General features: G+C 40.0%; 2 protein-coding genes across 2 annotated transcripts; one reads left to right on the forward strand and one right to left on the reverse strand.

The window, feature by feature from the left end:
- Positions 1-14,153: 14,153 nt before the first annotated feature.
- LOC137291313 (uncharacterized) lies at positions 14,154-17,842 on the reverse strand. Its single transcript, XM_067822616.1, has 2 exons — positions 16,570-17,842; positions 14,154-15,198 (listed from the first exon to the last, which is right to left on the reverse strand). Exons 1-2 carry the CDS (start codon positions 17,607-17,609, stop codon positions 14,304-14,306), a joined length of 1,935 nt encoding a protein of 644 aa, XP_067678717.1. The 5' UTR covers positions 17,610-17,842; the 3' UTR covers positions 14,154-14,303.
- Positions 17,843-20,969: 3,127 nt separating this feature from the next.
- LOC137291089 (general transcription factor 3C polypeptide 6-like) lies at positions 20,970-25,763 on the forward strand. The gene is made up of 5 exons (XM_067822372.1): positions 20,970-21,017; positions 22,335-22,412; positions 23,263-23,368; positions 23,712-23,819; positions 25,041-25,763. Exons 1-5 carry the CDS (start codon positions 20,988-20,990, stop codon positions 25,235-25,237), a joined length of 519 nt encoding a protein of 172 aa, XP_067678473.1. The 5' UTR covers positions 20,970-20,987; the 3' UTR covers positions 25,238-25,763.
- Positions 25,764-27,183: the final 1,420 nt, after the last annotated feature.

The following is a 27,183-nucleotide window of genomic DNA, read 5'->3' on the forward strand; positions in this document are numbered from 1 at the left end:
CAATATGATAGATGCTTTATTATTCACAGAACCTGGATATACATTTGCACAACTCATCATCGAGCAACTTTTGTGAAAACCTCACGAATGAGACGTGGTTTTGTTGTAATTGTGTAATGTGATAGACACGCGATCTTGAGAAACTAGTGTCTTCATTTCCAATATAATTTTCTTCCTGGGTTAGATCACTAAGAGCTTGTGGTGAGACACCTATTGATCAATATGTGACGTTGATAAGGACGATCAATAGGTCAATCGGTCGAAAGGGGGTGAAAAAGCACCCGCGTTCCTCTAGACAAAGACAGTTATGGAAAGTTAAGAATACCATATGAACTTCACGCATATATACTCACTACTCACTAACAATGAAACCTGTCTGCAATGACAGTGAGCTGGTGCCCTTAGCCATCAACAAATACTATATAGTAGTATTTGTTGATGGCTAAGGGCACCAGCTCACTGTCATTGCAGACAGGTTTCATTGTTAGTGAATACACTATAGTATTTGTTGATGGCTAAGGGCACCAGCTCACTGCCATTGCAGACATACTTCATTGTTAGTGAGTTGTGTGTACTGTCGCACGCCCACAGAAAGTAATCTAAGACAATCTCATAATGTTTTCTTTTATCGATATATATAAGCACTCGTTTACTTTAACTATTAATATATTTTTGGTTGGTTTTGACTAAATAGCAGCAACTGTCATCGCAAACCATTTGAGTATCAGCTATAGTCAGTGAGTTTGGTTTAATACTGCTTTAATAGTATTTACAATGGGTGAGTTTGGTTTAATACCGCTTTAATAGTATTTACAATGGGTGAGTTTGGTTTCATGCCATTTTAGCAATATTTACAATGGGTGAGTTTGGTTTCATGCCGTCTTAACACTATTTACAATGGGTGAGTTTGGTTTAATGGTTTAATGTCGCGCTCATAGTCTCCTTTAACAAAATGACAAGCAAATGTGATATAGGCCTTTAATTTTTATTTATCTGATAAATATCTGGAGCCCAGGTACAAAATGGACAAACACTGTCTGGCATTCGAACTCCTTGGTTTTGTAACCTGTTCCTCTGCGTATTTCAGAGATAACAGGCACGAATAGACACATACTAAAGTAATACATCCCCAACACAACACTGAAATAGTCAAGAAAGGTTACATGCGCATACATTATTAATGATCTCTTTGTAAAGCAAATAGAACGCAATGCACAATCCAACTTGCACATTTCATTGATATCTTAACGATTTAGTTCAGTCGACGATCTGTGCGATCTGCTCATATTATTTTTGGTCTGATGGTTCTCCCGGAGAGGCTGTTGTGAAATATATCTGTCGAAGTGGCAACGGCACGCGAAGTCACGGGCATCGATAATTGTTATCAGGAGAAAAAATCAATCATGGCGTGGTACTACCTGTTTCTGTTTAGATTAGCAGGACACTCAAGAGAATGTGGGAAGGTCATTTATACATCAGTTCACACGTATAAATGCAAGAATGGTAGATCCCATTGTTTTAATTTCATGTTTCGCTATTATTTATGTCAAATTTGTTGTCGATGTAAATGTCATGTGCGTTTTTTGTTTAAATGCGTGCTTGCGTGCATGTTTGCGTGATCTAGATCCTTATTTCATCCTACTCTAGCATTGTTTTGAGTCGGATTTCTGAAAATCCCGTTCTTGACCTTGGTGTTATTAATTACTCTAATACTTTATGATAACGTGCTTCTACACATTATTTGACCCATTTTCATCCACGACTTTCAAAGAGTCCGTTAAGGTTTCGACAATGAAAATTTGGACTGAAAAATCAAAGTACAAACGAATCTTTCAAAACAGTTCCAGCACATATGTCCGTTTTAGAATTTCTTTCAACGAGATTTTATCATTTAACGTTTGACGCGTCAGTCACGGTAAACGTGTACAGGTAGTCAACAGGTAGAGAAAATGAGCATTATGTCTGCTTGATTACTCAACACAAAACATAAGTGGCCCATTTGAGCATGGAATGTTACTAAAGCTGAGGCAATTACATGTATACGAACTTCAGAACATAAAGGAACTGATGAACTGATAGCGAAGGTGTTAGGGCGATAAAACTGTAGATGTATCTGGTTACCCGCCATTATATATGCATTACTCATCAATTCATAAAGTTGGCGACTCTACGTATGGTTAAAGTTACCAATGGTATCACCAACCTACAAGTTTAAAATGTCGCAAGTGGCGACTAACGGGATCGGGTGGTCAGGCTCGATGACTTGGTTCACATATGTCCTCGTATCCCAAATATGCAGATCGATGATCATGCTGATCATGGGATTGTCTGGTCCAGATTCTTTTATTTAAAAGCCGGTGCCATATGGTGAGGATATTGCGGTGTTAAACAACAAACAAACGCCTGAAGTATGTCTCTGGCCAACACTCTAGTCTCGCATGATTTCTTGAGGACGTGTTAGGGGGCTTAGTAAGCCTGTCCATGTCCCTATACCAGAGACAATCGGCAGCAATGTGGGGACGATTCGTCTAACGTTGCCATTTTGCAGTTCACAACCTCGCTCTGTAATCATGTCAAATGACGACAGGGCACTAAAACCGTTCATAATATTCCGGATCAAATGTCAGTTCACAACTGGTGAACTGGTGATGTTGTACGACATGATGGCTGATGGGTTTTTCTTTTATTCATTCATTCATTCATTCATTCATTCATTCATTTATGCCGAAACCCCATTGAAGAAAGTCAAGATTGAAGCACAGGGTGTTTTTTAAAAAAACAGTGGACAAGCGCATTGCCATTCACTCATACACTCACACTGACAGAACAGGCAGCAAATAGCATGAAGCATATAGTAAATAAGGAAAAATTACAAGCACATGATGGGTGAAATGGCACTATGATGATATGTACTGTCATACAGATTTGCTCGAGAAGTTTTAATATGGTGTTATAACGATGGCTGAGAGTGTACTTCTAGTCTACAAGAGCATGATACGACATCCACATCTGACAAAGTTTAATGTTTTCACTTTTAGAAACATATCTTGTTTTCACGATCTTGTATCTATCACTCAACAGCCTTTTAAAACAAGTACTAGTTGGTGTGGAAGAAGCAAGATTGTATTTGCTATATATTTACAGCACCATATTTTGCTTAATAGAGTTGGTATACAGTCTCAAGTCACGATGATCATCATATCTTTGTGTAATTCACCCCAACACTAACCAACATCAGCTGTATTAGGTACCGTCACTCAGTGACATATGCGTGTTCTGCTCAATGAAGTCACCGCGTCTACGCGAAAAAACATACGTCTTCACAATGTGTTCTGAAATTCTAGAACCTTGGGCACGGGCATTATTCATGGGTCAGTGCTTTGACCTGTGTTGCAATAACGGTATTAAAACATGAATGCTAGTCATCAGATCTAACTGATAGCCCTTAGGGCGTAAATACCAAAGACATATACTCCTTGTTTGGTATCCTTTGCATACATGCTATTGTTCATTCTCCTCCATTGTTGGACGTTGAATGTAACATGAAATCATTTACATGACACGTAGCGCGATGGCACGTATTCCTTGTGTGTTCTTTGTGCCCTGGATTACTTGTTTTATTTATTTATGATTGTTGTAATAATATGTAATTAGGTGTATCATTCTGGTACCAATGATCTGTCAGATGACCTCGCAATCTTTGTGTCATTAGCTGAGGTGAGTATTTCAGGCCTTCAGTGTGGTTATATGACAACCGAAAAAGTGTTATATCAATGCTTTGATCTACAAAAAGTAAACCGTACAACAAATATAAGGTGGCAGTTGTCCACCTTGGCTACCTAAGACTTTGCTTTATTCAGACAAAAATCTTAAAGGTATGACTGTGTGGACGATTGTGGAAAAGCCTGAGTGGACGAGTGAGTGAGTGAGTGAGTGAGTGAGTATGGTTTAACTCCGTTTTCAGCAATATTCCAGCGGGGAACAACAGAAATGGGCTTCACACATTGTACTCAAGTGGGGAATCGAACCCGGGTCTTCGGCGTGACGAGCGAACGCTTTAACAACAAGACTAACCAACCGCCCCCTTGAGTGGACGAGGTTCAGTAAATAGCTGATTGGTTCTTCGTGGTCCTGCACAGTGAGACATCCTGTGTGAGAGTCAAACGTCTTGCTCCGTGTTCCGATACTGCTGAGGAAATTATTCAAACCGGTTCACCGAGTTCATGACGCAACTTGTTGAATTTCAAAGCAGCTCATGAATAATAAAGTCCGTCATACAGGCGCAAAGAGATCGTACCGACCATTTTTTGTGAAGACTGTGACGCCTAGTCATCGAAATATATTATAGAGAAAAGAGGATGTGAAATTATCTTATACAATATCATACAAAGGAGTCAAGACACCTTCTTAATTCTCATGTTATCTAGCCTTGGCCAATATCATATGCTTTCTTAGGATGGACTTGATGTGTTTATTTTAGGATAGCCGAGTGGCTCAAGCGTCGCTCGTCACGCCGAAGACCCGGGTTCGATTCCACATATGGGTACAAAGTGTAATAGTCCAGGAGGAGGCAGGTCAAAAATCTGATCACAGTTTTCAGTTAGTATGATGTCTTGGGCTCATGAAAAGGCCTGTAATACTCTCAGATTACGGTATCAGTTTTTTTTCATTGGCCAGTTTATGTGATCAGGGGCCCGACAACATCTCAAAGTTAATCATGGATAGGTTACTACTATCAGTCTGATCACTTTCATTTTGACTTTTGTGTATTGGTAAAGGATGTATAACTTTTTAAAAACATATTTTTGCTTTTGAAAATGATCAAAATGGCCGCCATTTTACCCGCCATCTTAAATTGTCGTGTGTTGCCTTCTCGGCAGTTAAATTTACATAAAAATTAACACCGAATGTGTCCAGTTTACATCCAATGTTGATACTTTTGATGTTTTCGACACTTGTCTCTTCTGGAGTGGCGGTTATGACACAAAACAAGTAATTTTGTATGGTTATTTCGTGGTAATATAATGCTTATTCAACTTATATAATATACAGCTTATTCTTTGAGACAGGGCGTTTTTGCGATTCTCCGACCTTTCATGTTAATGTGTGGTGGTGATTTATTTATTGAAACTTTACATTATTCTTGTAACTAGAATCATTTGTTTTTGTTTCCTGTTTACTTCTAGAGTGACAGGACGTTGTATGGAATTATTTCATATTATCCAGAAATCAAAATGGCTGCCAAGATGGCCGCCATTGTAGTTTTACAACTTATACATAGCAGAGGACGAAATTTGTACTGATCTATAAAACAAACAATTCATTTGGTGTCACATGTTTAACACAGTATAGAAAAAAATTTCAATGTTATGGTTAATAAAAGCTTCACATTCCTAAAATATTTGATGAAATAACATTATCCAAAGTATTAGAAAACTATGCTTCACGGTCGATAACTGTGTCTAAGCTCTTGTTGTAGCTATTCAAATGGTCTGTCAGATAACTCTTAATCACTTTTGATACATTCAGAAGCTTAAAATCTTCTTAAAGTCTTCTCTTCACTTTCTTTCATATCATATGTTACACCGTGTCAGAATTGGAGTCATCTACAAGCCAAAGCTGTTCGGGCAACAATCACCTGCCATACAAAAAAGACAGGTCTCTGTGCACAATAAATCAGTCCATCTGCATTGACATAGATCTCTCTCCTGGCATGCTGACTTTATTGCACTTACTCTATGTCAATTCAACTAATCCACGGGGAGCAGAATCTCTCGACATCAGAACACCAGAAAAAGGATAAGCTGACCACCACAAATGCCCCAACCATGGCCAAGTGGTGAAGGAATATGATTGGCCGCAGATACTGTTTCTAAACATGCACTTGGTGGTTTACTTTCTCAATATGATATTCGAGACAGTTAGTGAGAACTTTTCATTTAATGTCTTGTCTCGTCTATAGACATCACTGGATTGTTTGGTACCTACATTGAACTAAACGTCTGTGCGATGTGATCTGGTAATGTTGATAGGCTTTTGTATTGTTCTGGTTTGTAGATATTATACTGATGTTGGACTTCTTTCTTGATGTGTTTCTGTGTTGGCAGTGTTTAGCAGTGCAGGGCAGTTTATTGCAAAAAAAAGCACTCCTACACTCCGATAAAGTCAGGCACATCCGATTTCCATGGACAAAAACATTTCTTCTGGAGTTCACAACTTTCAAAAACAAAACAACAAAACAAACAAGTGGACCAGCTGTGCGGATTAAGTTTTTTAATGTCATCATTCTCAACATGTAACAGTACCAAATCCTTGAACACAAACACCAAAATTGTTGCCGCAGAATGTGAGTCTAAATTGACCTTGTTCAAATTTGAGATTTGAACAAGGTCAAAGGTAACTGAAGCCCGACACGTAAAACCAGAGATTGAAAAAAACATTTTTGCGAAAAAAACACTCTGGAACCGTGTTCCCACAGCGTATGCAACGGCACCTATTCTACTGGAGGGTTTACAGTAGTAGACACGCATAGTACATTGCCACAAAATGTACGAACAGTAAAACATCCACATCCGCATCCACATCCTGCTCCACAAGAATCCTTGATCCACTTCTGTCCATGGAATGTCTTCTTGGCAGTCATTCCGAATGTGGGGGGTCCATTTCCGCCCCCAGGACGATGGTATCCTTGCTCCTAATAGTAGAGTGAATATATTTTACATCATTGGTACTTACTGTGTCTATAAATAAAAGTTATATGACTCCACGTGAAAAAATCTCAAACATGAAACTCAAGTTGTAACTTTGCAGTAGACGTCATGGTAAACAAGGTTGCACTGCATTTTATGTTTCCTTCAATACAGTGTTTGAAAGAAACAGTTGCTTGCGTAAGCTACGGTTCTACTCAAAAGGGCAAAGAACACTTCCCACACAGATTATGACTGCGTGAGTGTACTTTTTACACCGCTTTTACCAACATACCAGCTATATCACGGTGAGCAACAACAAATATATGCTTCACACACCATTCCCATATGGGAAATCGAATTGGGGTAGTTTGGAGCGCCATGAGCGAACGCTTTAACCATTCGGTTATTCGACGATCCCCATAGATTTAAATGCAACTCAAATATGTCGGGGCGTGAAAAACATTAATCTAAATATTAAATTGAAATATTGAAATACTTTACCAGCAGGTGGCCGCGCAGTCGGCCAGTACACTGACTCTCAAACTGACCATCCGGGACTTGCTTTGTCTCGAGCTACCTACTGAAGGACGGAATGGTGGGTTAACACTAAGTTATGCCATCTATAGATAACATCGTACAGGGCATGCACGAAGGGGGGCCTATCTATACTACTACCTAAATCTACCAGTCAAGTGCAGTCAGCATTTGGCCTACTGGGGATGCTGAAAAGACTGGGGCCACGGAGTGTGCCACCTCTAAACTAGCTGGGTTGCTGTAACAACCATCCTGACTGTACAATCAGACCCTAGCACCGAACCTACTCCGTGTACAGTCGGCGAGGGGCTACGCAGAGAGCGGACGTACTATGGAGCCACCATGAGACAAAAGCTCATCCCATCGGTAACTCGGAAAGCCAGTGTACTAAAGTCCAGGTGGAAGGGTTTAGAGGGACACAACACCAAATCCAGAATGTGCCAGGGTTCCTGCGTCTGAAAGAAATGATTCATGCATAAGCATCAGGAATCACATTTCTCGCGTATGTAGATTGGTTGAACAACAGCGAGTAAGTGTGGTTGTGTACCGCTTTGGCAATATTCCAACGACGGGCCTCAGAAGTGGGCGTGAGCCATAGTATTTAAGTGGGAACTCGAACACTGGCACTGAACGTAGCGTGCCAACACTTGAACAACTAGGCTACACTACCACTTCGTTTACATGCAGACACCAGTATCAACCTTTCCCATCCATACCCAAATGGCTGTATACTATGAGAAAATGAGTGCGCACTGTATATTAAACTAAACATTCATGAAGACGCATATTTTCTATATAATATATTTGGAAACACCTGCCTGTCTGGTCCTCTGTCGCCCCTCAGAAGAATACTTGAAGTAGTTCTACCTCTACAGGATCTCAACATTTTCTGTCCCCACGACGAATATTTCACACCATTGTGAGTCGGTGCTCAGACTCCAAGCGGGCTTAAATTGTAGAGCTGGAAAAGCCAATGGGCAAACCATCCACCTTACACAACCTAATCACAGTCGCCGAACCCGAAACAAAGGGTTAAAGCTATAGAAAACACCTCAATCACAAGTGTTTGCACAGAGATATGTTTTCTGATTTAGTGTGATCCAAGAAAGACCTGGTAATATTCTTTTTTAGAAACAAAACGAAACAAAATATTCTTTCATTAATTACAGACTTATTTATGTAATGCAATATGATTAAAACACAATCAGCGGCTAATACAATACAGGTATGACGCAGTGTAAATTTAAAATTACAAGTTAAACCCAAAGTGACATAGGTGCATGGATCATTCAATACAAATGAATTAAAACAAACTGTCGTCCGTGGGTGGGAATGTTGTAAAACGTGATGTGCTTGTCACTGCTCATCGCATTAGTGACTCACTCGTGTTATTATGTGGTTACAGTCTGTTTACCGTGAAAACGTACCGATGAATGCCTCTTTAAACAAAAAGTAAATCGAATAAAGTGAAATTGCAAGATTGCAAATTCTTATAATTTTACCTTGCCAATTGAACATTTAATTCTCAGAATTTTATTCAACCTAGTATGAAAATAGTTTAACAAACGATCGTAATTTCAAATCACTTTCCTTGTTTGTATTACAAGGGGGTATGCACATTAAATAAAACGCCGAGAAGAAGTTGGGCTGGTCTAAGTTAATTCTCATCACGTACCGCACGTGCTCTTGTTTCACTGATCTAACTGCTGCGCTTACCCCCTTGCAATACATGCCAGGAATAACGATTTGAATCTACATGATCGTTTGTTAAATAACTTTTATCCTAACTTGAATAAAATTCTAAGACTTAAATTTTCAATTGGCAAGATAAAATTACGTGGATTCGAAATATTAATTTCACCATGTCTGTTTACTTTTTGTGTGAAGTGAGAAGTCATCTCAACATCGGACACCACCATACATGTACATGAGACACCACCAGCGCATTCACCAATACATGGCGCGCCACCACCGGCATAACATGGGTACACCACAACATCCACCAATGCATGGGGCACCACCGCCACATGCACCACTACATATAGACACCACAGTCACAGACACAACATGGGACGTAACACAGCCACCACTAATTACGACACAACTACATCCACCACTGTACCACTGGAACACGCAAACCACATCTATTACTGTATGCATGTCATCATCAAGATGTGGTGCTATGGTGGACACTGAATTGTTTTAGCCCATCATGTTTAGTGGTGGGTTTGTTCATCCTTTCCTTGTGCAAACTAGTTCTAAAGATGTGTTTTGATGCGACATGCATCCTAGAAAGACATAGTAGGCACAGGCGCCCACCGCGGGTCCGAAAGATCGATAAACTAAGTCCCGGTTTACTATCCACCCCCCTTACTGTATAAACTTTGAAGGTGCATCACCAAATCACGGCGACGTGATCGAAAACAGGACAATATCGCACTCTTAATAGAATCTATCGTATTTTTAAAGTCTCACGAGTATCAGAAGCTTCTGTTCACATTTATGATGTGTGTGGGAGGCATGTACACAGACCTTTCGAGAGGATTCACTTGTTGCTTTTTATTAAGTCGCCAAAGACCGAGTTGCTGTGCCGGATGTATACAAAACTAGATCGTCAGTGACATGCTTTACCTCCGGGAATCTGATTGGTTAATAATGCAAACTGCAACTTCATGTGGGTGGGTGTAATTTGTGCACAATAGTGTTAGCCAATCAGATCCCCGGACCTAGTTTTGTCGACCTAGTTTTGTATACTTCCGGCACGCTTCACTCACTCACTCACAATTGTCAAAACGCTTCACTCACTCACTCACTCACTCAGCTATTCTGGACGTTAGGATCTGATGGCCGCGTTGTATGCGTATACAATCTGGAACATTCTCTGACATTGTCTGATATTATACTGAAGTGTTTTGACCTGTTTCCGAAGTGTGTTAATAAGACGCTGTCAGGTGTAATGAAGATATGATTTGGGACAGTGACGAACGGAATCGCCATACTTCAAACTTAATGGGGATGTGTGCAGACATAATATTGTTGGACATCAGCTGCAACACGTTTGTACCACAGTTTCCACCAGGTCAACTCCGTTCGCAGACAGACGAAACTCGACCGCATTATGTTCTTAGTTACTTTGGTATTCCGTGCAAATATTCTCAAATCCAAATGAATTGTTCTTAAGAAGTTTGTAGTACATTTCTACTCGATTCTGAAAGAGCGCAATAGATTCCCATCAAGGTCTACTCGTTCTGCGTTTATGTAGGTCTCACACAGGTCTTACTATGCCAACACTGTGTGCATTACGATATGACACGGTAGGGTATACAGACATGCGTTTTGATATGTTCTCCATTTGGGATTAAAAAATCTGCCTGTGAAACATGAACAAATTTGCAGCTGTCAACATGCTGAATGCTTATTTGCTGGAATTTTTATTGGAAGCAGAACAAGAATACAATGGGTTCGTAGGGCAAGAAAAGGAGATGACTCCAATTCTGACATGATGTAACATATGATATGAAAGAAAGTGAAGAGAAGAGTTAATTGTAAGCTTCTGAAATGTATCAAAAGTGATTAAGAGTTATCTGACAGACCACTTTGAATAGTACAACAAGGCCGAAGTTATCATTTCTCAATCAAGGGAGTCCTATCAACATTAAAAGAGTGTTATATCAATACGTTTATGCATAGAAAGTAACCTGTGAAAACATTAGAGGAGACAGAGCTTTGACGCCATTTTGACAGCCATTTTGAATTCTGGGTAATATGAAACAATTCCATATCACGTGCTGTTACTCTAGAAGTAGACAGGAAACAAAAACAACTGATTCTAGTTACAAGAATAATGTAAACTTTCAATAAATAACTCACCACCACACATTTCCATGAAAAGTCGACGAATCGCTAATTATATATAAAATCCCCTGTCTCAAAGAACAAGCTGTAAAACATTATATTACCACGACACGACCATACAAAATTATTTGTTTTGTGCCCAAGCCACCACTGTAGAAGAGACAAGAGTATCAACATTGGATGTAAATGGACACATTCGGTGTTAGTTTTTATGTAAATTTAACTGCCGAGAAGGCAACACACGACAATTCAAGGTGGCGGGCCTCAAGGTGGCGGTCAAAATGGCGGCCATTTTGATCATTTTCAAAAGCAAAAATATGTAAAGAAAATTATACATCCTTTACCAATACACAAAAGTCAAAATGAAAGTGATCAGATTGATAGTAGTAAATCTATCCATGATTAACTTTGAGATGCTGTTGGGCAGCAAACCAAATGTCATGAAAAGGCTCACAGACCCCCATCACATAAAATGGCCTATGAAAAAAAACTGATACCACAATTTAAGAGTATTACAGGCCTTTTCATGAGCCCAAGGCATCATACTAACTCAAAATAGTGTCAAGCCAAATCAGTACTTGGGTGGCTACGAAATCCTATTTCTAGGCCCCTTTTGAAATTCTCCTCCTGGACTGTAAAGCCGACTTCTGGTGTCCTCCGCCGTGATATTGCTGAAATATTGCTAAAACGTAACTCGTTCACTGTATGACAGACTATTGTCGATACGTGGAAGCGCTTTGAGCATATGCTTGTGACGTGGAAAGGCGCTATATAAACAGCCTGTTATTATTATTATTACGTGAGAGGTCGTGTCACATAATAAAACGTACCCTCATCATTGGCTTAATGTCACAAGTACTTTGTCAGAGAATACATTCTAAAGGAACCAAACAAATATTGTTTCATAAGTAGAATTCTTATAGAAGACCCGTGAAGGTCCCGGGACAGAATAGGCCTTCAGCAATCTATGCGTGCCAATCCTCTGCTTCTCGTAAGAGGCGACTAAAGGGATCGGGTGGTCAGGCTCGCTGACTTGGTTGACACATGTCATCGGTTCCCAATTGGGCAGATCGATGCTCATGCTGTTGATCACTGGATTGTCTGGTCCAGACTTGATTATTTACAGACCGCCGCCATATAGCTGTAATATTGATGAGTGCGGCGTAAAGCTAAACTGACTCACTCACTCACTTAAGATAGAAACGCTGTTTGTTAACATGTAAGCAGTCTAATGATTCATCAAGTAGAATAAGCAATATTCCAGCTATATGGAGACGGTCTGTAAATAAGCGAGAGTGGGTCTGTAAATAAAACCAGACAATCCAGTGATCAACAGCATGAGCATCTATGTGCGCAACTGGCATACTACGATATGTATCAACCAAGTCAGCGAACCTGACCATCCGATCCAGTTAGTCGCCTCTTACGACAAGCACGGGGTACTGGAAATCAATTCTAACCCGGATCTTCACAGGTTCATCAAGTAGAAAACTTAGTGTTGTATACTAAATAATTCTAAAAGCGGCGTGAAACTAGTGTCACTCACTTTTTTAAAGATATCTGATCAAAATAATTAAATGTGAGTGAATGTTTTGTAGCACGAGTCATTTATATTGCAGCATTATCATGATGATCTATAAGCATTCTAATCTGGGTCAGACAAACCAATGCTGGATTCGTTGAGCAGTGACCCATTCTGCACGATGATATGCAATCCCCATCCATCCAGTCCAGCTGATTCACGGTAGTCAACAACAAGCATGGTGTACTGTAGACATTCTCCGACCACGCAATCTCCCACACACCCAAACCAACTGATCCACAAAAGTTAACAACAAGCATGGTGAACTGTAGACATACTTCAACTAGACAATCCCTGCACATCAAGTCTAAGTAATTCACAATAGTTAACAACAAGCAGGATGAAATGTCAACATACTCTCACCAGACAATCCCCATACAGCCAGTCCAACTGATCCACAATAGTTTATAACAGGCAGGATGAACTGTGAACATACTCAGACCTGAGAGAGTAAAATAAGACAAAATCTGACGTAATAACAGGTAGACTGAGTGCGTTTAGCTTTACGCCGCAGCTGTGTGGTGCCCAGCTGTAAATAATCAAGTCTGGACCAGACAACCCCGTGATCAACAGCATGAGCATCGATCAACTCAATTGGGGACCGATGACACGTGTCAACCAAGTCAGCGCGTCTGACCACCTGATCATGTTAGTCGCCTTTTACGACAAGCATGGGTTACTGAAGATCAGTTGCATTCAGGATCTTCAAGAGTCAGTTACAGGTATAAGAACCACAACCATAGTAAGCTGTTACACACGACCATGAAGATCGTCGGGGTTCGCCGTCAGTATTGTCCATTTAGCTGGAATTGGAAGACAAAGAAATATGATCAGTGGTATCGCACGTCCCTTGTGTGGATTCCCAGCGGGTATTGATTATGTGTGCTTTATCAAATGGACTAATGAGGGTTCATCGCCATGGAAACTGACGCTGTGGCGTCGCTATGGTAACATGATATAAACATCGATGTCATGACCGGTAGCTTGTTCGCAAAAGGCGTATTTTCTGATAATACACAGTCAGACTTTACCTACTGTTTTGATGAAATGAGAGTATACGTTTTCGAGCTAAACGCTACTACTTGAGCACCGATAATGACCAGCTGTGTACGATGTAACACGTGTTGTCAATTTGGATTACACTTTCTCAGTAAAGTACAGATTCTAGTACTTTTGTTGGGTTGAGTTCGGTGGTGGGAGCTGTGTCAATTTATACTTATCAGACAGCTACCACAAAGTCCGAGGTCTAGACTATCAGTTGTTCTTCTTCCAATTTTGTGGGAGCCGCAGTTCCTGAATGGGTTAGACGGTTGACTTTACTTTAGAATCTGTACTTTACTGAGAAAGAGTAATCCCAAATACAACATGTGTTACATTTGACCATTTTCTAAATGTCACTGTGTATTCATTGCACAATATCAGTATCTGATATTCCAATATATAGAGATGAAGCATTAGCGAGATGCCTGTTTTTCACATCACCACGAACACAATTTGAGCATATAGCAATGTATTTTGAAAATAAAACTCCATTAATTCGAAAGAGGGCGTTCTGAAACAGCTCGTCCTAATAATAAATGTCCACATCGTGAAACGACGTCAAGGTTTATTATATATGTTCTCTCTATGGTTTTCAAGTATTGCTATTTCGTTGCTTCATCGTTCCACGCTTCAGCAACTCTTTCGATTAAATCTGACATGAAACGTCTGGCAGAGGTGTCAGTAACAAGGGGTTTGCTTTCGTCTTTCTGACCATGATACTGATATAACAAACCATCCTGTGTGTCCATGGTCATTGAAGTATAGCCGTCCTTGAACTTATTGACGTTGTTAACTATTCCAAGGGAAACAACTCTGTTCGGGATAACAATAAATTTAGATCGCATCTTTACGTCCCACACTTTGGATTCTCGCCAAGGATTGGACAAAACATATAGTTTGTACTTTTTAATTAAAGGAATATAATATTCCTCAATTCCTGCAAAATCTCTGGCATCAGCCAAAGGAAAGAAGCTCTTTCGAAAGACAATGGCAGCTACTTTTGGTTCGTGTTTTAATTTAGCTTCGATAAGGTCTTTCCAGGATTTGTGCTTAAGAGGCATAAATATTTCGTTGATGTCTTGAAAAAGTATGTAATCGGATGTGGCTTTGTTCCGGTAAAGACAGTCCTGTATTGCAGCGATTTGGCCATATGCGTGAACCTCATCGATAAGAGGGGACCAAGGTAACACCTCTGCCACACCCCTCTCCTGATATTTTTCCAGGTAGTTCGGGACGGGCCCTGATGCCGACTGGACGTAAAATGTAAAGTGTTCTGCTCCCAGTATAATCCCAAGCTCGGTGTTTTGAACAAGCTCGTACGCATCCCCATAAACAGGACTGAAAGGGGTCACGCAAACACTGAAGGCGTAGTGGTCTTTCTTTGGGTAATTGACTTTCATGTATTTTGTTGGGGTTTGGTTTTTATCTTGTATGACTGCTAATCTCGCTGGTTGAGCTCCATTGTGGACTTTGCACAGAATGATGGCAGCTGTGTAACTGAAACGTAAATGAAACTTGTAATGCATCACATGAGCATAGATACTTTATATACAAACGGGGTTCCACTACACTAAAACAAAATCACATGCTCTCTGAGCAAGTACAGTATGTAAACGTCTGAAGAGATACAGACATGTGACAGCTGTGATTGGATGAAATAGTATAAACATTATATATATATTTTTTAAAAAACTCACATCCATCCAGTAATTAAGGCTGGTCGCAATTTTAAATATTTAGTGCCGTCAATATTATGACCCTGGTTTAAATATGTACGCTTATTATGTGTACAGATATTTTCCAGCAGGTGTCATTTCGTGCGGAACTGGGGTTGATGTGTTCCACTTCCTGTCCTCGGAAAATTAGCAAGCTTAAGTAAGCCGGAATTTGTGTTTTTATTGTAGTATAAAGGCCAAACTGTACAAATGTGTATGTACATGGAATGGCTGGTGACAGCCTGGGTGATTTTTTACTATAGAAGTCCATGGGAAAACATTTGGTGTGGTGTATCCAGGACGGACAATCGATTAGTTTTCTAGGTTCGTCTGCTCTCCCTGTGATCAGAAGTTTAACCAAAGTGGTAAATGTTAAACCTTAAGACCACCTGACAGTCTTGATTATACTGGAGTTAGATGCGCTCTATCTCTCTGTATAAATGTGAGTGTGCGTGTGGGCGTGTGGGCGTGTGTCAGTTTTTACTGTTCGAGACCCACTTATCCGGGCCACAGACATTCGGAAATCTCGCATACTATAAAATATTTTAAAATCCCCTACCTTAACAATAATTGAGAAAAGGAAGGCGTGTCAACTACGGAGTCCGAACGAAGAGGACTTGAGAATATCTGGATTAGAACTGGTCTTCGGCAAACTCATGCTTGTTGTAAGAGACCGCTAACGTAATCGGGTGGTCAGACTCCCTGACTTGGCTGACACGTCATTGCATCCCAGTAGGGTCGATACTCATAATGTCAATCACTGAATTGTATGGTCCCTACTCCGTCATTTACAGACCGCCATCACACAGCTTGAATAACGCTGAGTGTAGCCTTTAACAGGAAACAATCAATAGGACGTATCTATAGGAGTTTAGCGTTATCGCAGAACCATATTGATGACGAGCTGAAATGCATTAACTAGTTTATTGTGAATGAGAGAGTCTTACACCACCTTTAGTATTATTTAGGCAACATAACGGCGTGAGAGGGTCTTTACATATTGTACCTATATGGGGAATCATATGGGATTTCGGCGTGACGAGAGAGCGCTTTAACCGCTAGGCCACCCAGATGCCATCGTAAATCGATAGTAGTTTTAGTGAATGAGTGAGTGAGCGAGCGAGCGAGAAACTGACTGACTGAATAGAAATACCTTTTGGCATGATGATCCTTCATTTTGACTTCCACTCCTTCGTCCACAGACGCCAGGACCTCACCATTGGTCTCCAGTCTACAAAACACAGACACCGCCTGGAATGTTGGTGTTAGAGCCACGACTTTCACAACTGTGTCGCTTACATCGTAATGGGCTGAGAATGCATACACGTCGTTGTTGTTGTCGTCGTCGTCCAGGTTAACGTCGGTTTGGAACCAATCGCTGTCGTAATCAAATGTTCCTGGCAAAACGTTATCATAACTGTGTGTGTCGTTCCGGGGATTAACTTTTCTATCTTCCCGCTTTTCCTCTTCAACATGAGCATTCTTCAAATCACTTTCAAAGATGTTCCCTCCTACCTTGTTCTTCTGGGCCGCTATTTCAGGAGCGTCGTCTTCGTATAGACCTTCCAATGCCTCCTCGATTGCTTCCACCTGCGGTGCCCGAAGTTTCTGTCGGAAGGATTTGACGTCTGCTGGCTTCCCAACTTCTGGCTTAAGGTTTATATCCAACAGCCGACCTCTCTTATTTCGTGTGCCTTTATTATATTCCCTGGCAGTATTTCTAGGTCCATCGACTTCTGATTTTACGACTGCTTTCTTCCCAACTACAGGTTTACGGTTCATATCAAGCACCCGACCTTTCTCATTTAGTGTGCCTTTGTTATTTTCGCTGGCAGTAATTCTAGGTCCTTTGACTTCTGATTTGACGTCTGCTTTCTTCTCAACAAATGGTTTAGGGTTGACTTTCTTCTCAAGTGCTCCCGCCAGATGTTTTCTAGAATCATATTCATTCGACGTCTTGGGATTTTTCTTCATTTCTGATATCACGTCTTGTGCCCTGTTCACGATGTCAGGAAACGGGAACGAGGCTGAGTTCAGTTTTTCAGACAGGATAGTTCCCTGGATGGAGTCATAGTCTATACTGAGCCGTCCTCTAGAATGTAAGTATAGAAATACTGGCCCCGTGATATTCAGAAGCACGACCAGAAACAAAAAAATACCAAACATCCAGTTTCTTCGTTCTCGTCTTCTCATATTTTTTACAACACGACGACGGGTGTTCACGTGACTTAGTACTCACAGTTTCTTGGGTACATGCTCCTGATGTCGCATCATCCAGCTGAACTTGAATTCGATCTTGGGTACTCTACCATGATGGTTTATTCCGAAAGAAGAGACAAGACGTGTAGCATACGGGTGTTTAGACTCAGTGCACTCGTGTGTTTGAGCTGTAAGTTTACATACTACACCCACCAAACACATGATATGTCAACCTCTATGTCTGTTATTAAATACAAAGCTGTGTCAAACTTCTTAACGAGTCACAGTTGGCCTTCTCAGCTCAGCAAATGTATTGAATTACAAACAACAACCTGTTGTGTGGTACATAAAATATCCTACCGGGGCCGGTTCTGGGACTATGAAAAGGTATTGGGTGTAAATAGAAGCATGTACAAACACGGCTGTCAATGCTTCTTCTCATGCATTCAATCAGCGCCGATCAGCCATATGCACCACGCCCTGTCTTCACATTTCCTGACCGGATTACTAAACGCTGACTTGTTATAATATCACACTTCATATCATTAATATCATATGTAGTGCTATATGCACCTGCGTATATAAAACGGCAACGACTAGGGTTAACATCAAACAGAGTCCATTGGGCAGAAAATGCAAACTAGAGGCGAAAAAATGTTTGAATGGATTAGTGAATGTCAGTCATGACAGTAGCTGTTCGCGAAAAGGTTTATGGATAGTGGGAGCTTTCAGTCTTCCCTACAACGAAGCAATTGTAACACATGCGGTCTGACCATAGGAAAGTAACAATTCAGAATTGCCTCCATTCATATAACAATGTGAATAGGTGAATAGGTACCAGGGGTAATGGGATGGTCGTTTGGCTGTTAACCATCTAACGCTTCAAGGGCAGTTTGGGTTGTAGTGAGTGAGTGAGTATGGTTTTAGGCCGCGTTTAACAATATTCCAGCAATATCACCGCGTGGGACACCAGAAATGGGCATAATACAATGTAAACATGTGGGTAATCGAATCCAGGTCTTCAGTGTGACCAGCAGACGCCTTAACTACGAGGTTACCCCACAGCCCCGCTTTGGTGGTAGTGCACACTGATCCGCTACTGGGTGTCTTCCTATTCTGCCTACAGTCCCATTCTGCCTCCACGTTAAACAACAGCGTACGGTCAGGAAGCAAGGTTATTCTGCTGACTTATTCTACCTTTACAAAAATTAGCATTTCCTCAAAACTGGCGACATGGCATTCGACCAAATTCATATATCTAAAAACAATGCATCGGTTTAACAATATTGCAGAAAATACAACTTTTGACCAATATCAATGTCGTATTGTACTAATTAACATCCAGGTATTTCGATACCAAACTGCATAAAGTTTAATTGCAGAGAGATATTTTGTTACCGGCGACAGTAACGAACAGATACAGATAGACTCCCTATATGTGTAAATTACGCGAATATTTATGTGAAAACTATGTTCCTATTAAGTCTTTTGAGTGCAGGTGCCACTGAACTTTTTAAAATTCTAAATTTGATCATACATGCATACACATGAAAATGTGAGATTACCGAGGACAGGTCAGATAACTGATCTATATTGAGAGATTCTATTCTTGGCAACTTGCAGTCTTCAAGGCTGTTTTTAATATTACAGATCAAATGTAAATAACAAACACATAAACCAAGATTTAAACTTATTATACTTTTACAGTTGATGGAAAATGGCACATTACCCGGTTTGAGTGATGTGGGTAGAGTTTATTTAGTTACTACAAGGACAATTAGGCTGAGATGAACACAAGCGAGTACATTACTCAGTGACGCTAAAGGTTTTCTGTGTAGCTGTAACATTACAAACTGACCGATGACCTTAGTTGTCGTCTGTCTGACAGTCCCTGAACCACATTGTATTGCCTCCTACTAAAGCCTTAAATGAAGCAAGTCTAGATTCATCCAGGTTCAGGAATCTCTGATCTCCCTGGGGCTCTTTATCAATTAATGCGAGTTTATTTGTCGCTATCAAAATTATGTATATTCAGAGACTAAGCATTAGCCTGCCTTAGCCATAATATACCATGTTTTTGCATGATAGATACTTGGCAGAGCGGTGCTATTAACCAACCATACTGGTGATAGCATCTGCTAATTAAGCATAACAGAAGTACGGCGGCGACAGCAGAGATTGAGTGTATACCGAAACGTCGCGTTATATTGTATATAATATAGAAGTTGTTATCCATAAAGAACCTTACTTTCTAATACCTTTCAGTGTCTCGGTTGATCGATTATTTTACAGGTCAAATATCATTTCCCATTCTGCCCACAGTAATTAATGTAGGGGGACTGGGATGTAGGCAAATTGGGACTGTAGGCAGAATTGGATGTTACCATCCACTGACCGGGGTAACGATGATAACGCTTTGAGAGTACACCTTGTGTATAGCTGGCACAACATAGGTACACTCGTTAATACTTTGTCTTATAAATATATGCAGATTTGCATCTGTTTAGACCTAAGGCTTTAATATAAAAATAATATCACATTTATCTGGCAACTTTGCATCATTTAAGATAAAAAAGGATATTTTTCGTCGTTTGAACGTAAAATTTCAACGCAAAAGAATAACGAACTAGTCATCATAATTTTTTACTTCGATTTGACTTGGCGAAGAGGATAGAAAGACTTCCATAAAAATGACAGGAAATGATTACAGAAAATCTGCAATGACACCAGCTGTTCGCAATGGGTTCTGTTTCAAGGTAGTCCTGGACGCGGGGCTTAGTTGTTAAAGCGTTTTCTCGTCACACTGAAGATCTGGGTTCGCTTGCCCACATGGGTGCAATGTGTGATGCCTTTTTCTGGGGCCATCCTCCGTGATATTGCTGAAATATTGCTAAAAGCGGCGTAAAATAAACTCACTCACTACATGGGATTGTGTCCCATATCCACGTGAAACAAAATAATGATCGTTTATTGACCAACTTTTATATTCGAGTGCCCACAAATTATGAGATTTGATATATCTATTTCCTGTGACTTCAAAAGTCCGTTTTCTTGCAGTTATTATATTTTGTGTTGCGTGCAATCCATCGGTATCCAGTCTAACGGACAGTAGTTGGATGTAGTACATTTTACGTACGCTTCTCTCAGTATGTTTGCCTTTTGGGTCGTTCAACAAGATATTAATGTGTAACATAACAATTATGTATGCCTATAATCATATCGGAAACTAATGAGCTTGTAGCATATTTAACAGAATATTTTCTTCGATCGATATTCAGTTCTAGTGATCCCGGTTTAATTATCAATTCATGTGTTGTATTGAGTAATCCGTTTCCATGTGGAAGGTTCACTTTTTGTAAAACCTCATTCAAAATGGAGGAAGAATATGGCGAGTGGGAAGAGGTCCGGTTGTCTTTTTGTGATTGTATTAAATTCATTATAAGCAAAATAATGCTGTGATATTAATAAGTTTTCATTTATACTGTCAAAGTCTGCAGATAATGTTGAACCGTCGAGATGTTGTCAGATCTTGAAATTATGATTTGAATATTTTGCGCCATAACGCAAGATCGCAATGTCATGATACAGTCAGGATACCCATGTTAGCTCTGGGCTGAACAGTATCATTGTATGTTGTCCTACAGGCCTAAATAAATCAACAGGTTTGATAAGCGTTCATTTTAAAGGTTCTGAGTCTATTAATTTCTGAAAGGCAGATTTCTTGGGGTTGTGATAGAACAAATGTTTTTAGAGTTTGGATGAATCTTCCTTTCATGGTGAAAGCGGCAATTCGTGAAGAACAAGACCCAGGTTCGTTTCCCCACATAAGTTCAATGTGTGACAGTCATTTCAAGTGTTTTCCCACTTCATGATATTGGTGGAATATCGTTTTAAACCACTCTCTCTTACCAACTAAATCACAACAAGTTTGTTGCTTGATGGGGTGTCTATCTGAAAGAAGCCTGTTCTGAAACTTTTAATCAACTTATTTCCACTAGTGTCTTTAAGTTATTGGTGGATGATATTAAGTATAATGAAATATCTCTGAACATGCAGACTAACATTGAGAAAGTTGATGACAGGTTATGTAGGTTTAATACTGGTCAATCGTCTCGCTCTCTGACCTAAACCTGCTTGGTTGGATGCTGACGTAACTCTTAAGCAACTGTGTTGACAGGTTCAGACAGACTGATGGTCATAATGGCTTTAAGCAACATATAAAGAAAAGAACAGTTACATACAAGCCATCAGTGATGCTTGGCATTTGTTATTTGTGTAAGATAACACTTGCCAATTGTGAAAAAAATATGATGTTTCAAAAGGAAACTTTCCATGTGTATCATGATTTGCCAAAGTGATTAATACTCATTTTAAAAAATTCCTTCTTGCATCAGTAGTCACTTCCTCAAAAGCAAATAAAGTTGCTAATTGATTACCATAATTTTTCCTGAATAAACATGATAAAGACCCAATCCTACAGGAAATGAAACATGTGGGGAAACCATCTTGGGTCTCGAAAACGGCATGAATGGTTTAACCTCCAGGCTACCCCACCACTCCAATCCTATAGAGGCTGTCTATGTTCAATGCTCTTAAGCATGATGAATACAAGACAATACAGCATTTTAAGTAAGGTAACATGCACTAATATTATAATTCTATTTTCAGACTATCTTTAGAAATGCTAAATGTATTGTCCATCTTTTTGTTCATCAACAGACACTGGTTGTGGCTGAATTGTCTGGACTGATAGACAGTGAAACCCTGAAGAAAGACAATCTGAAATGTGAAGTGTTGGTAGGTATATACATTCTGCCTTATCAGCTTATACTGAAACAAAGCAGTAGTGTAATATGGTGGTGTGTGGTCAAGTGTGTAGAGCTCAGGTCACAAATCAGCTGAAGTAATGCAATGCTATTCTTGGACAGTCCGGGAATGGTTGACCATGTTTGGTAGCTTGACTCCTGAGAATTTCTAGGACTTCAGTCCAGCCCCTTAACGAAGCACATATGGTACATGTGGTCTCACCTTAGGCAAGTGAGTTGGTTCAAAACAGTCGCTGTTCACCCAGCAGAAAATGGGTACCTGGTGGGATAAGTCATGTGACTATAATCTTCTAGCACCTAACAGGCAGCTTTGGTTGTCCGGGGTAACATTGCTATATTTTGAAATGTAAGAAACCTGTTGGGTATTAGTAAATGATAAACATGTCTACTATTTATATTTATGTGACAATTTTGTATAGTGATAAAATTTGCATTTCAATTTCATTTCAATTTCTGACTCAAACAGTAGCTGGAATATGTGTGGCGTAAAACGAAACTCACTCACTCATTTGATTAGGATATCTTAACTACTCTGGAAACTTAAGGAACACTTTGAGAGACAATTGGGTGGTTAGACACACTGACTTGGTTGACACTTGTCATCGGTTCATGTTGTTGATCACTGAATTGTCTGGTCCAGACGCAATTATTTACAGACCACTGCCATATGGCTTGAATATTGCTGAGTGTGGCGTAAAAGTAAACTCACTCACTCATTGAGAGACAAAAAGAAGTTATGATACTACATTTTCATATGAGTGACGCATTAATTATATTATCTTTAAAAAATATAATATTTCAATGCTTTTTATTTGCTTCAGGGTATAGACACTGATCAGCCAGTTCTTCAGATTGAAAACTATGTCTTTGCAGGGGAATATGAAGATGCAATTGGAACATCCCTGATATTTAAAGGAATACCTGCTGGTAAGTCATACGACATTGGGTATAAAGTGGATTTGTTTGTGTTAAATTGGGTTTTTTTTGTGTTTAAAGTAGGCACTGTTCCAACTATATGAGATTATTCCTGTCTGGATCAAATGATCCAGTGAGCAGCAGCATTTGCATTGATCTATACAACTGGGCTAAAATGACATGTATCAGCGAGTCTGTCGACCATCCCATCGGTCGCTTCAGTGTCAAGCATGGTTTGCTTAAGACCAATTTTAATTCGGGCCTTCACGGATTGAAACATTTAGGGAAATGTCAATGTATGTAGTTGAAATATGCCCATTCTGATGTGAGTGTTAACACAACCTGTATTTTACAGATCCCTCAGCACCTGACTCTGATTTTAAGGACCTGGAGTATGTCTGTTCCACTCGCAAGAAGCTAGTGATGAAGAGAGCATTTCTCCAGGGCAAGAATATTGCAGAGAGTAAGTTTGTATATGTCCAGTATATTTGTACAATAGATTTGTTAAATTCAAGGAGGAGGATGTTCACCTTGCTTGATACAATCAGCTAATGCAGCATCCTGTTCAATATGCAACCAACTCATGAAAATCTTGGGTAGGATAGGTCTTCAGCAACCCATACTTTTCACACAAGGTGACTATGCTTGTTGTAGGAGGCGACTAACAGGATCAGGAAGTCAGGCTCACTGACTTGGTTGATATGTGTCATTCTTTCCCATTTGAGCAGATCGATGCTCATGCTGTTGCTCAATGGGTTGTATGGTCCAGACTTGATTATTTACACACCACCGTCATATAGCTTGAATGTTGCTGAGTGTGACGTAAACTATACCCACTCATTCACTCACTCACTCACTCAGTATACAACTGATTCACTTCACCCTTGATTCCAAAATCAATTTAGGATCAGTAAATCGATAGGTATGGTACCTCATTATTAAGAAAACAGAATGTTTAGATCTTAGCTCGCACTGACTTGAGTATGATTTTGACTTTGTACCTCACTTTGTACAGCGAGGTACACCAGAAATGGGCTTCACATATTGTACCCATATTGGGAATCAAACCCTGGTCATCGGCATGACAAGTACACACTTTAACCACTGGGCTACCCCACCATGCCTCCTCTGAATTGAGGTTGAGCAGAGGGTTTGGTTTGTTTGTTGTTTATTGACCTCAGCAATATATATGGCGGTCTAGAAATAATCGAGTACAACCAGACAATCCAGTGATCAGCAGCATGAGCATGGATCTACACAATTTGGAATACGATGACAAGTCAAACAAGATCCTGTTTGTTGCCCCTTTAGACCCACATGGGTTGTTGAGGATTAGTTCTAACCTGGATCTTCATGAATATTTAACGGGAGTCTGTGAGCAATTATGATATACTTTGCTTCTAGATATGGTTGAAGAAACAGTTCTTCATAATTATATTATAACCCACCATGACGACTTGGTCAAAGTTTCAAACATCAGACAAGATCAGCTTTTGTGCAGTAGTCCATCAACACATGTAATGTAGTGTTACGTCCTGATTATACAGTGTATTTTGTTTTTTGTGGATAGTTTGCCAAATATTACAAAAAGTGTAGTTTTGTAGTTTCAGAGGTCTGGTTTAAGTTGAAAAGATGAAGCATGGATGTAAGTGAATTTTCTGAAACTTATTCTTTGCAACTGCAGCTCAAGAGCAGAACATTCAGGATGAAGATGATGTTGATACAGATGTGGGAGTGGAAGAGGGAGATGGCATGCAACCAGACACAGATCCTGCTGATAACACAGATCCTGCTGATAACACAGATCCTGCTGGTAACACAGACAGCCCTGTTGCTTCAACCTCAGGGGTTCAACTAACGCATGCTTCATCTGGTTCCTGACATACTGCTCCATTTTCTGGACTTACACATCTCTATCTTAGTCTTCATCATCCATCTCCACCTGACTCTTACAACAACGACAGGATGAGGATGAGGTCTGAGAATGCTGCGTCTATGTCTCAGGTTGAAATGACTTGTTTCTTGATGAATCTTTACAAGAGTTATTATGGAAGCAGCAGTGAGACCTTCAGAAAGCTTCAAGAGTGAGAACTGGACAAAGCTGCAAGATTGAGAACTGGACAAAGCTGTGTGAGTGGGAACTGGACGAAGCTGTGAGAATGAGAACTGGATGAAGCTGCAAGAGAGAGAACTGGACAAAGCTGTGTGAGTGAGAACTGGACAAAGCTATGAGAGTGAGAACTGGACAAAGCTGTGAGAGTGAGAACTGGACAAAAGGATGCTTGTATGAATGTACATTGATGTGTCCAAAACATTGTAATCAAAGCGTATCATTGGTATGTCTGATTGTCTGTGTAATTGGATATGTACACAGAGTGGCATCTATAAATACATGGTACTATGAAAAGTGTTTTTGTTGTCATGTATAATATGAATAACAATTCTACCCAAAATCAAGAATATGGTACATTGGGATTGCAATTACTTATTATTTATCACTTATTTTTATCACATGATTCCCTGTGGGTCGTTAACATTCTTGTGAACACACATCGTAAGCATAGACTTTCAGGCGCACAGTAAACATGAAACATAAGGGACACTGACAAAGTCAGACGCATTGGTCGTAAACATTCCCCTTGTGCATACTGATCGTAAATTTATACTACTGGCACACTGACACCTTCACGCGCACTGTTAAAAAAACCCTGGTATTTGGTGATCGCAAACATAAACTAGAGGTATGCTGACACCTTCGGACATACAGTTCGTAAACAGCAACCAGAGACACACTGATAATGATCATTTGACTCCAACAAAATGCTCCTCTCGCACGTACGATCGGTGTAAAAATATTTCTCTTTGAACGATTTGGTCGTATACATTCCTTCTCGGACGTGATAATCGTACCAGTGTGTACCCTTCTAAAGAGTAGCGGATCATTTCAGGCGTTCTCGCCGTGATAAGACTGGGAAAGTGCTTGAAGCAACGTAAAATCATGTTCGCTCACTCCTTGGAGTATAAAGTTTCAGTTCAGCTCAGCTCGGACTTCTGTAAGCTTTGCTAGAGACAAAACTGCAACGTTTCAGAGAAGTATATTTGTAAGATGTCGCATGACATATCTATTCCATGTTTTTACAACACACTACAAAACACACGAGCAAGCGTATGAAGGGAGATTGTTTCAGACAGAAAAGTACAGTGTAATTGAAGTACATTGATGCTTGACATCAAGTACAATTTTTAGTTTAAGAGCAGTGTATGACTTAATACTTGTCAGTAAATTGAAACCTTGTAAATCTTTCTGAAATATAGTGAAATGTAGGTCACTGATAGTTCATGTTTCTGGAGTAACTCGGGGATTAAATTGTAATAAACGAAATCAGCATGCAATTCTGTCCCTTCAGGTCGCCTGCATACTGTACTGTTAAGACATTGCTACTGTATTTATTATGACAGTCGACTTCATCAGAACACCTCGTTTGTCATAATGTGAGGTATTATGTTCGGAAGTGTTTTCACTCCTAATGAAAAAGTGTTTAACTTCCTCATACTTTTCATTAAGCACATATCATGACATATGTTCATGTTCTTTACACTGACACGACACGGGATCGTCACGCCCATTGTATTATGCTCACACAAGTCGTGGTTCGCCCTGCCCTGCACGGTTATATTACAGCTTCATGTCTTTCGGGTAACGCCTATGTATTCAATCTCAAGGGTACATACGGTATCAATTATCCGCCGATACCCTGAATATCCGGGTGTCGTCAGCAGCCCACTACCGGGATCGGGTGGTCAGGCACGCTGACTTGGGTGCCGAT

The sequence above is a fragment of the Haliotis asinina genome, chromosome 7 (genome assembly GCF_037392515.1).
Source record: "Haliotis asinina isolate JCU_RB_2024 chromosome 7, JCU_Hal_asi_v2, whole genome shotgun sequence".
Lineage (NCBI taxonomy): Eukaryota > Metazoa > Mollusca > Gastropoda > Lepetellida > Haliotidae > Haliotis > Haliotis asinina.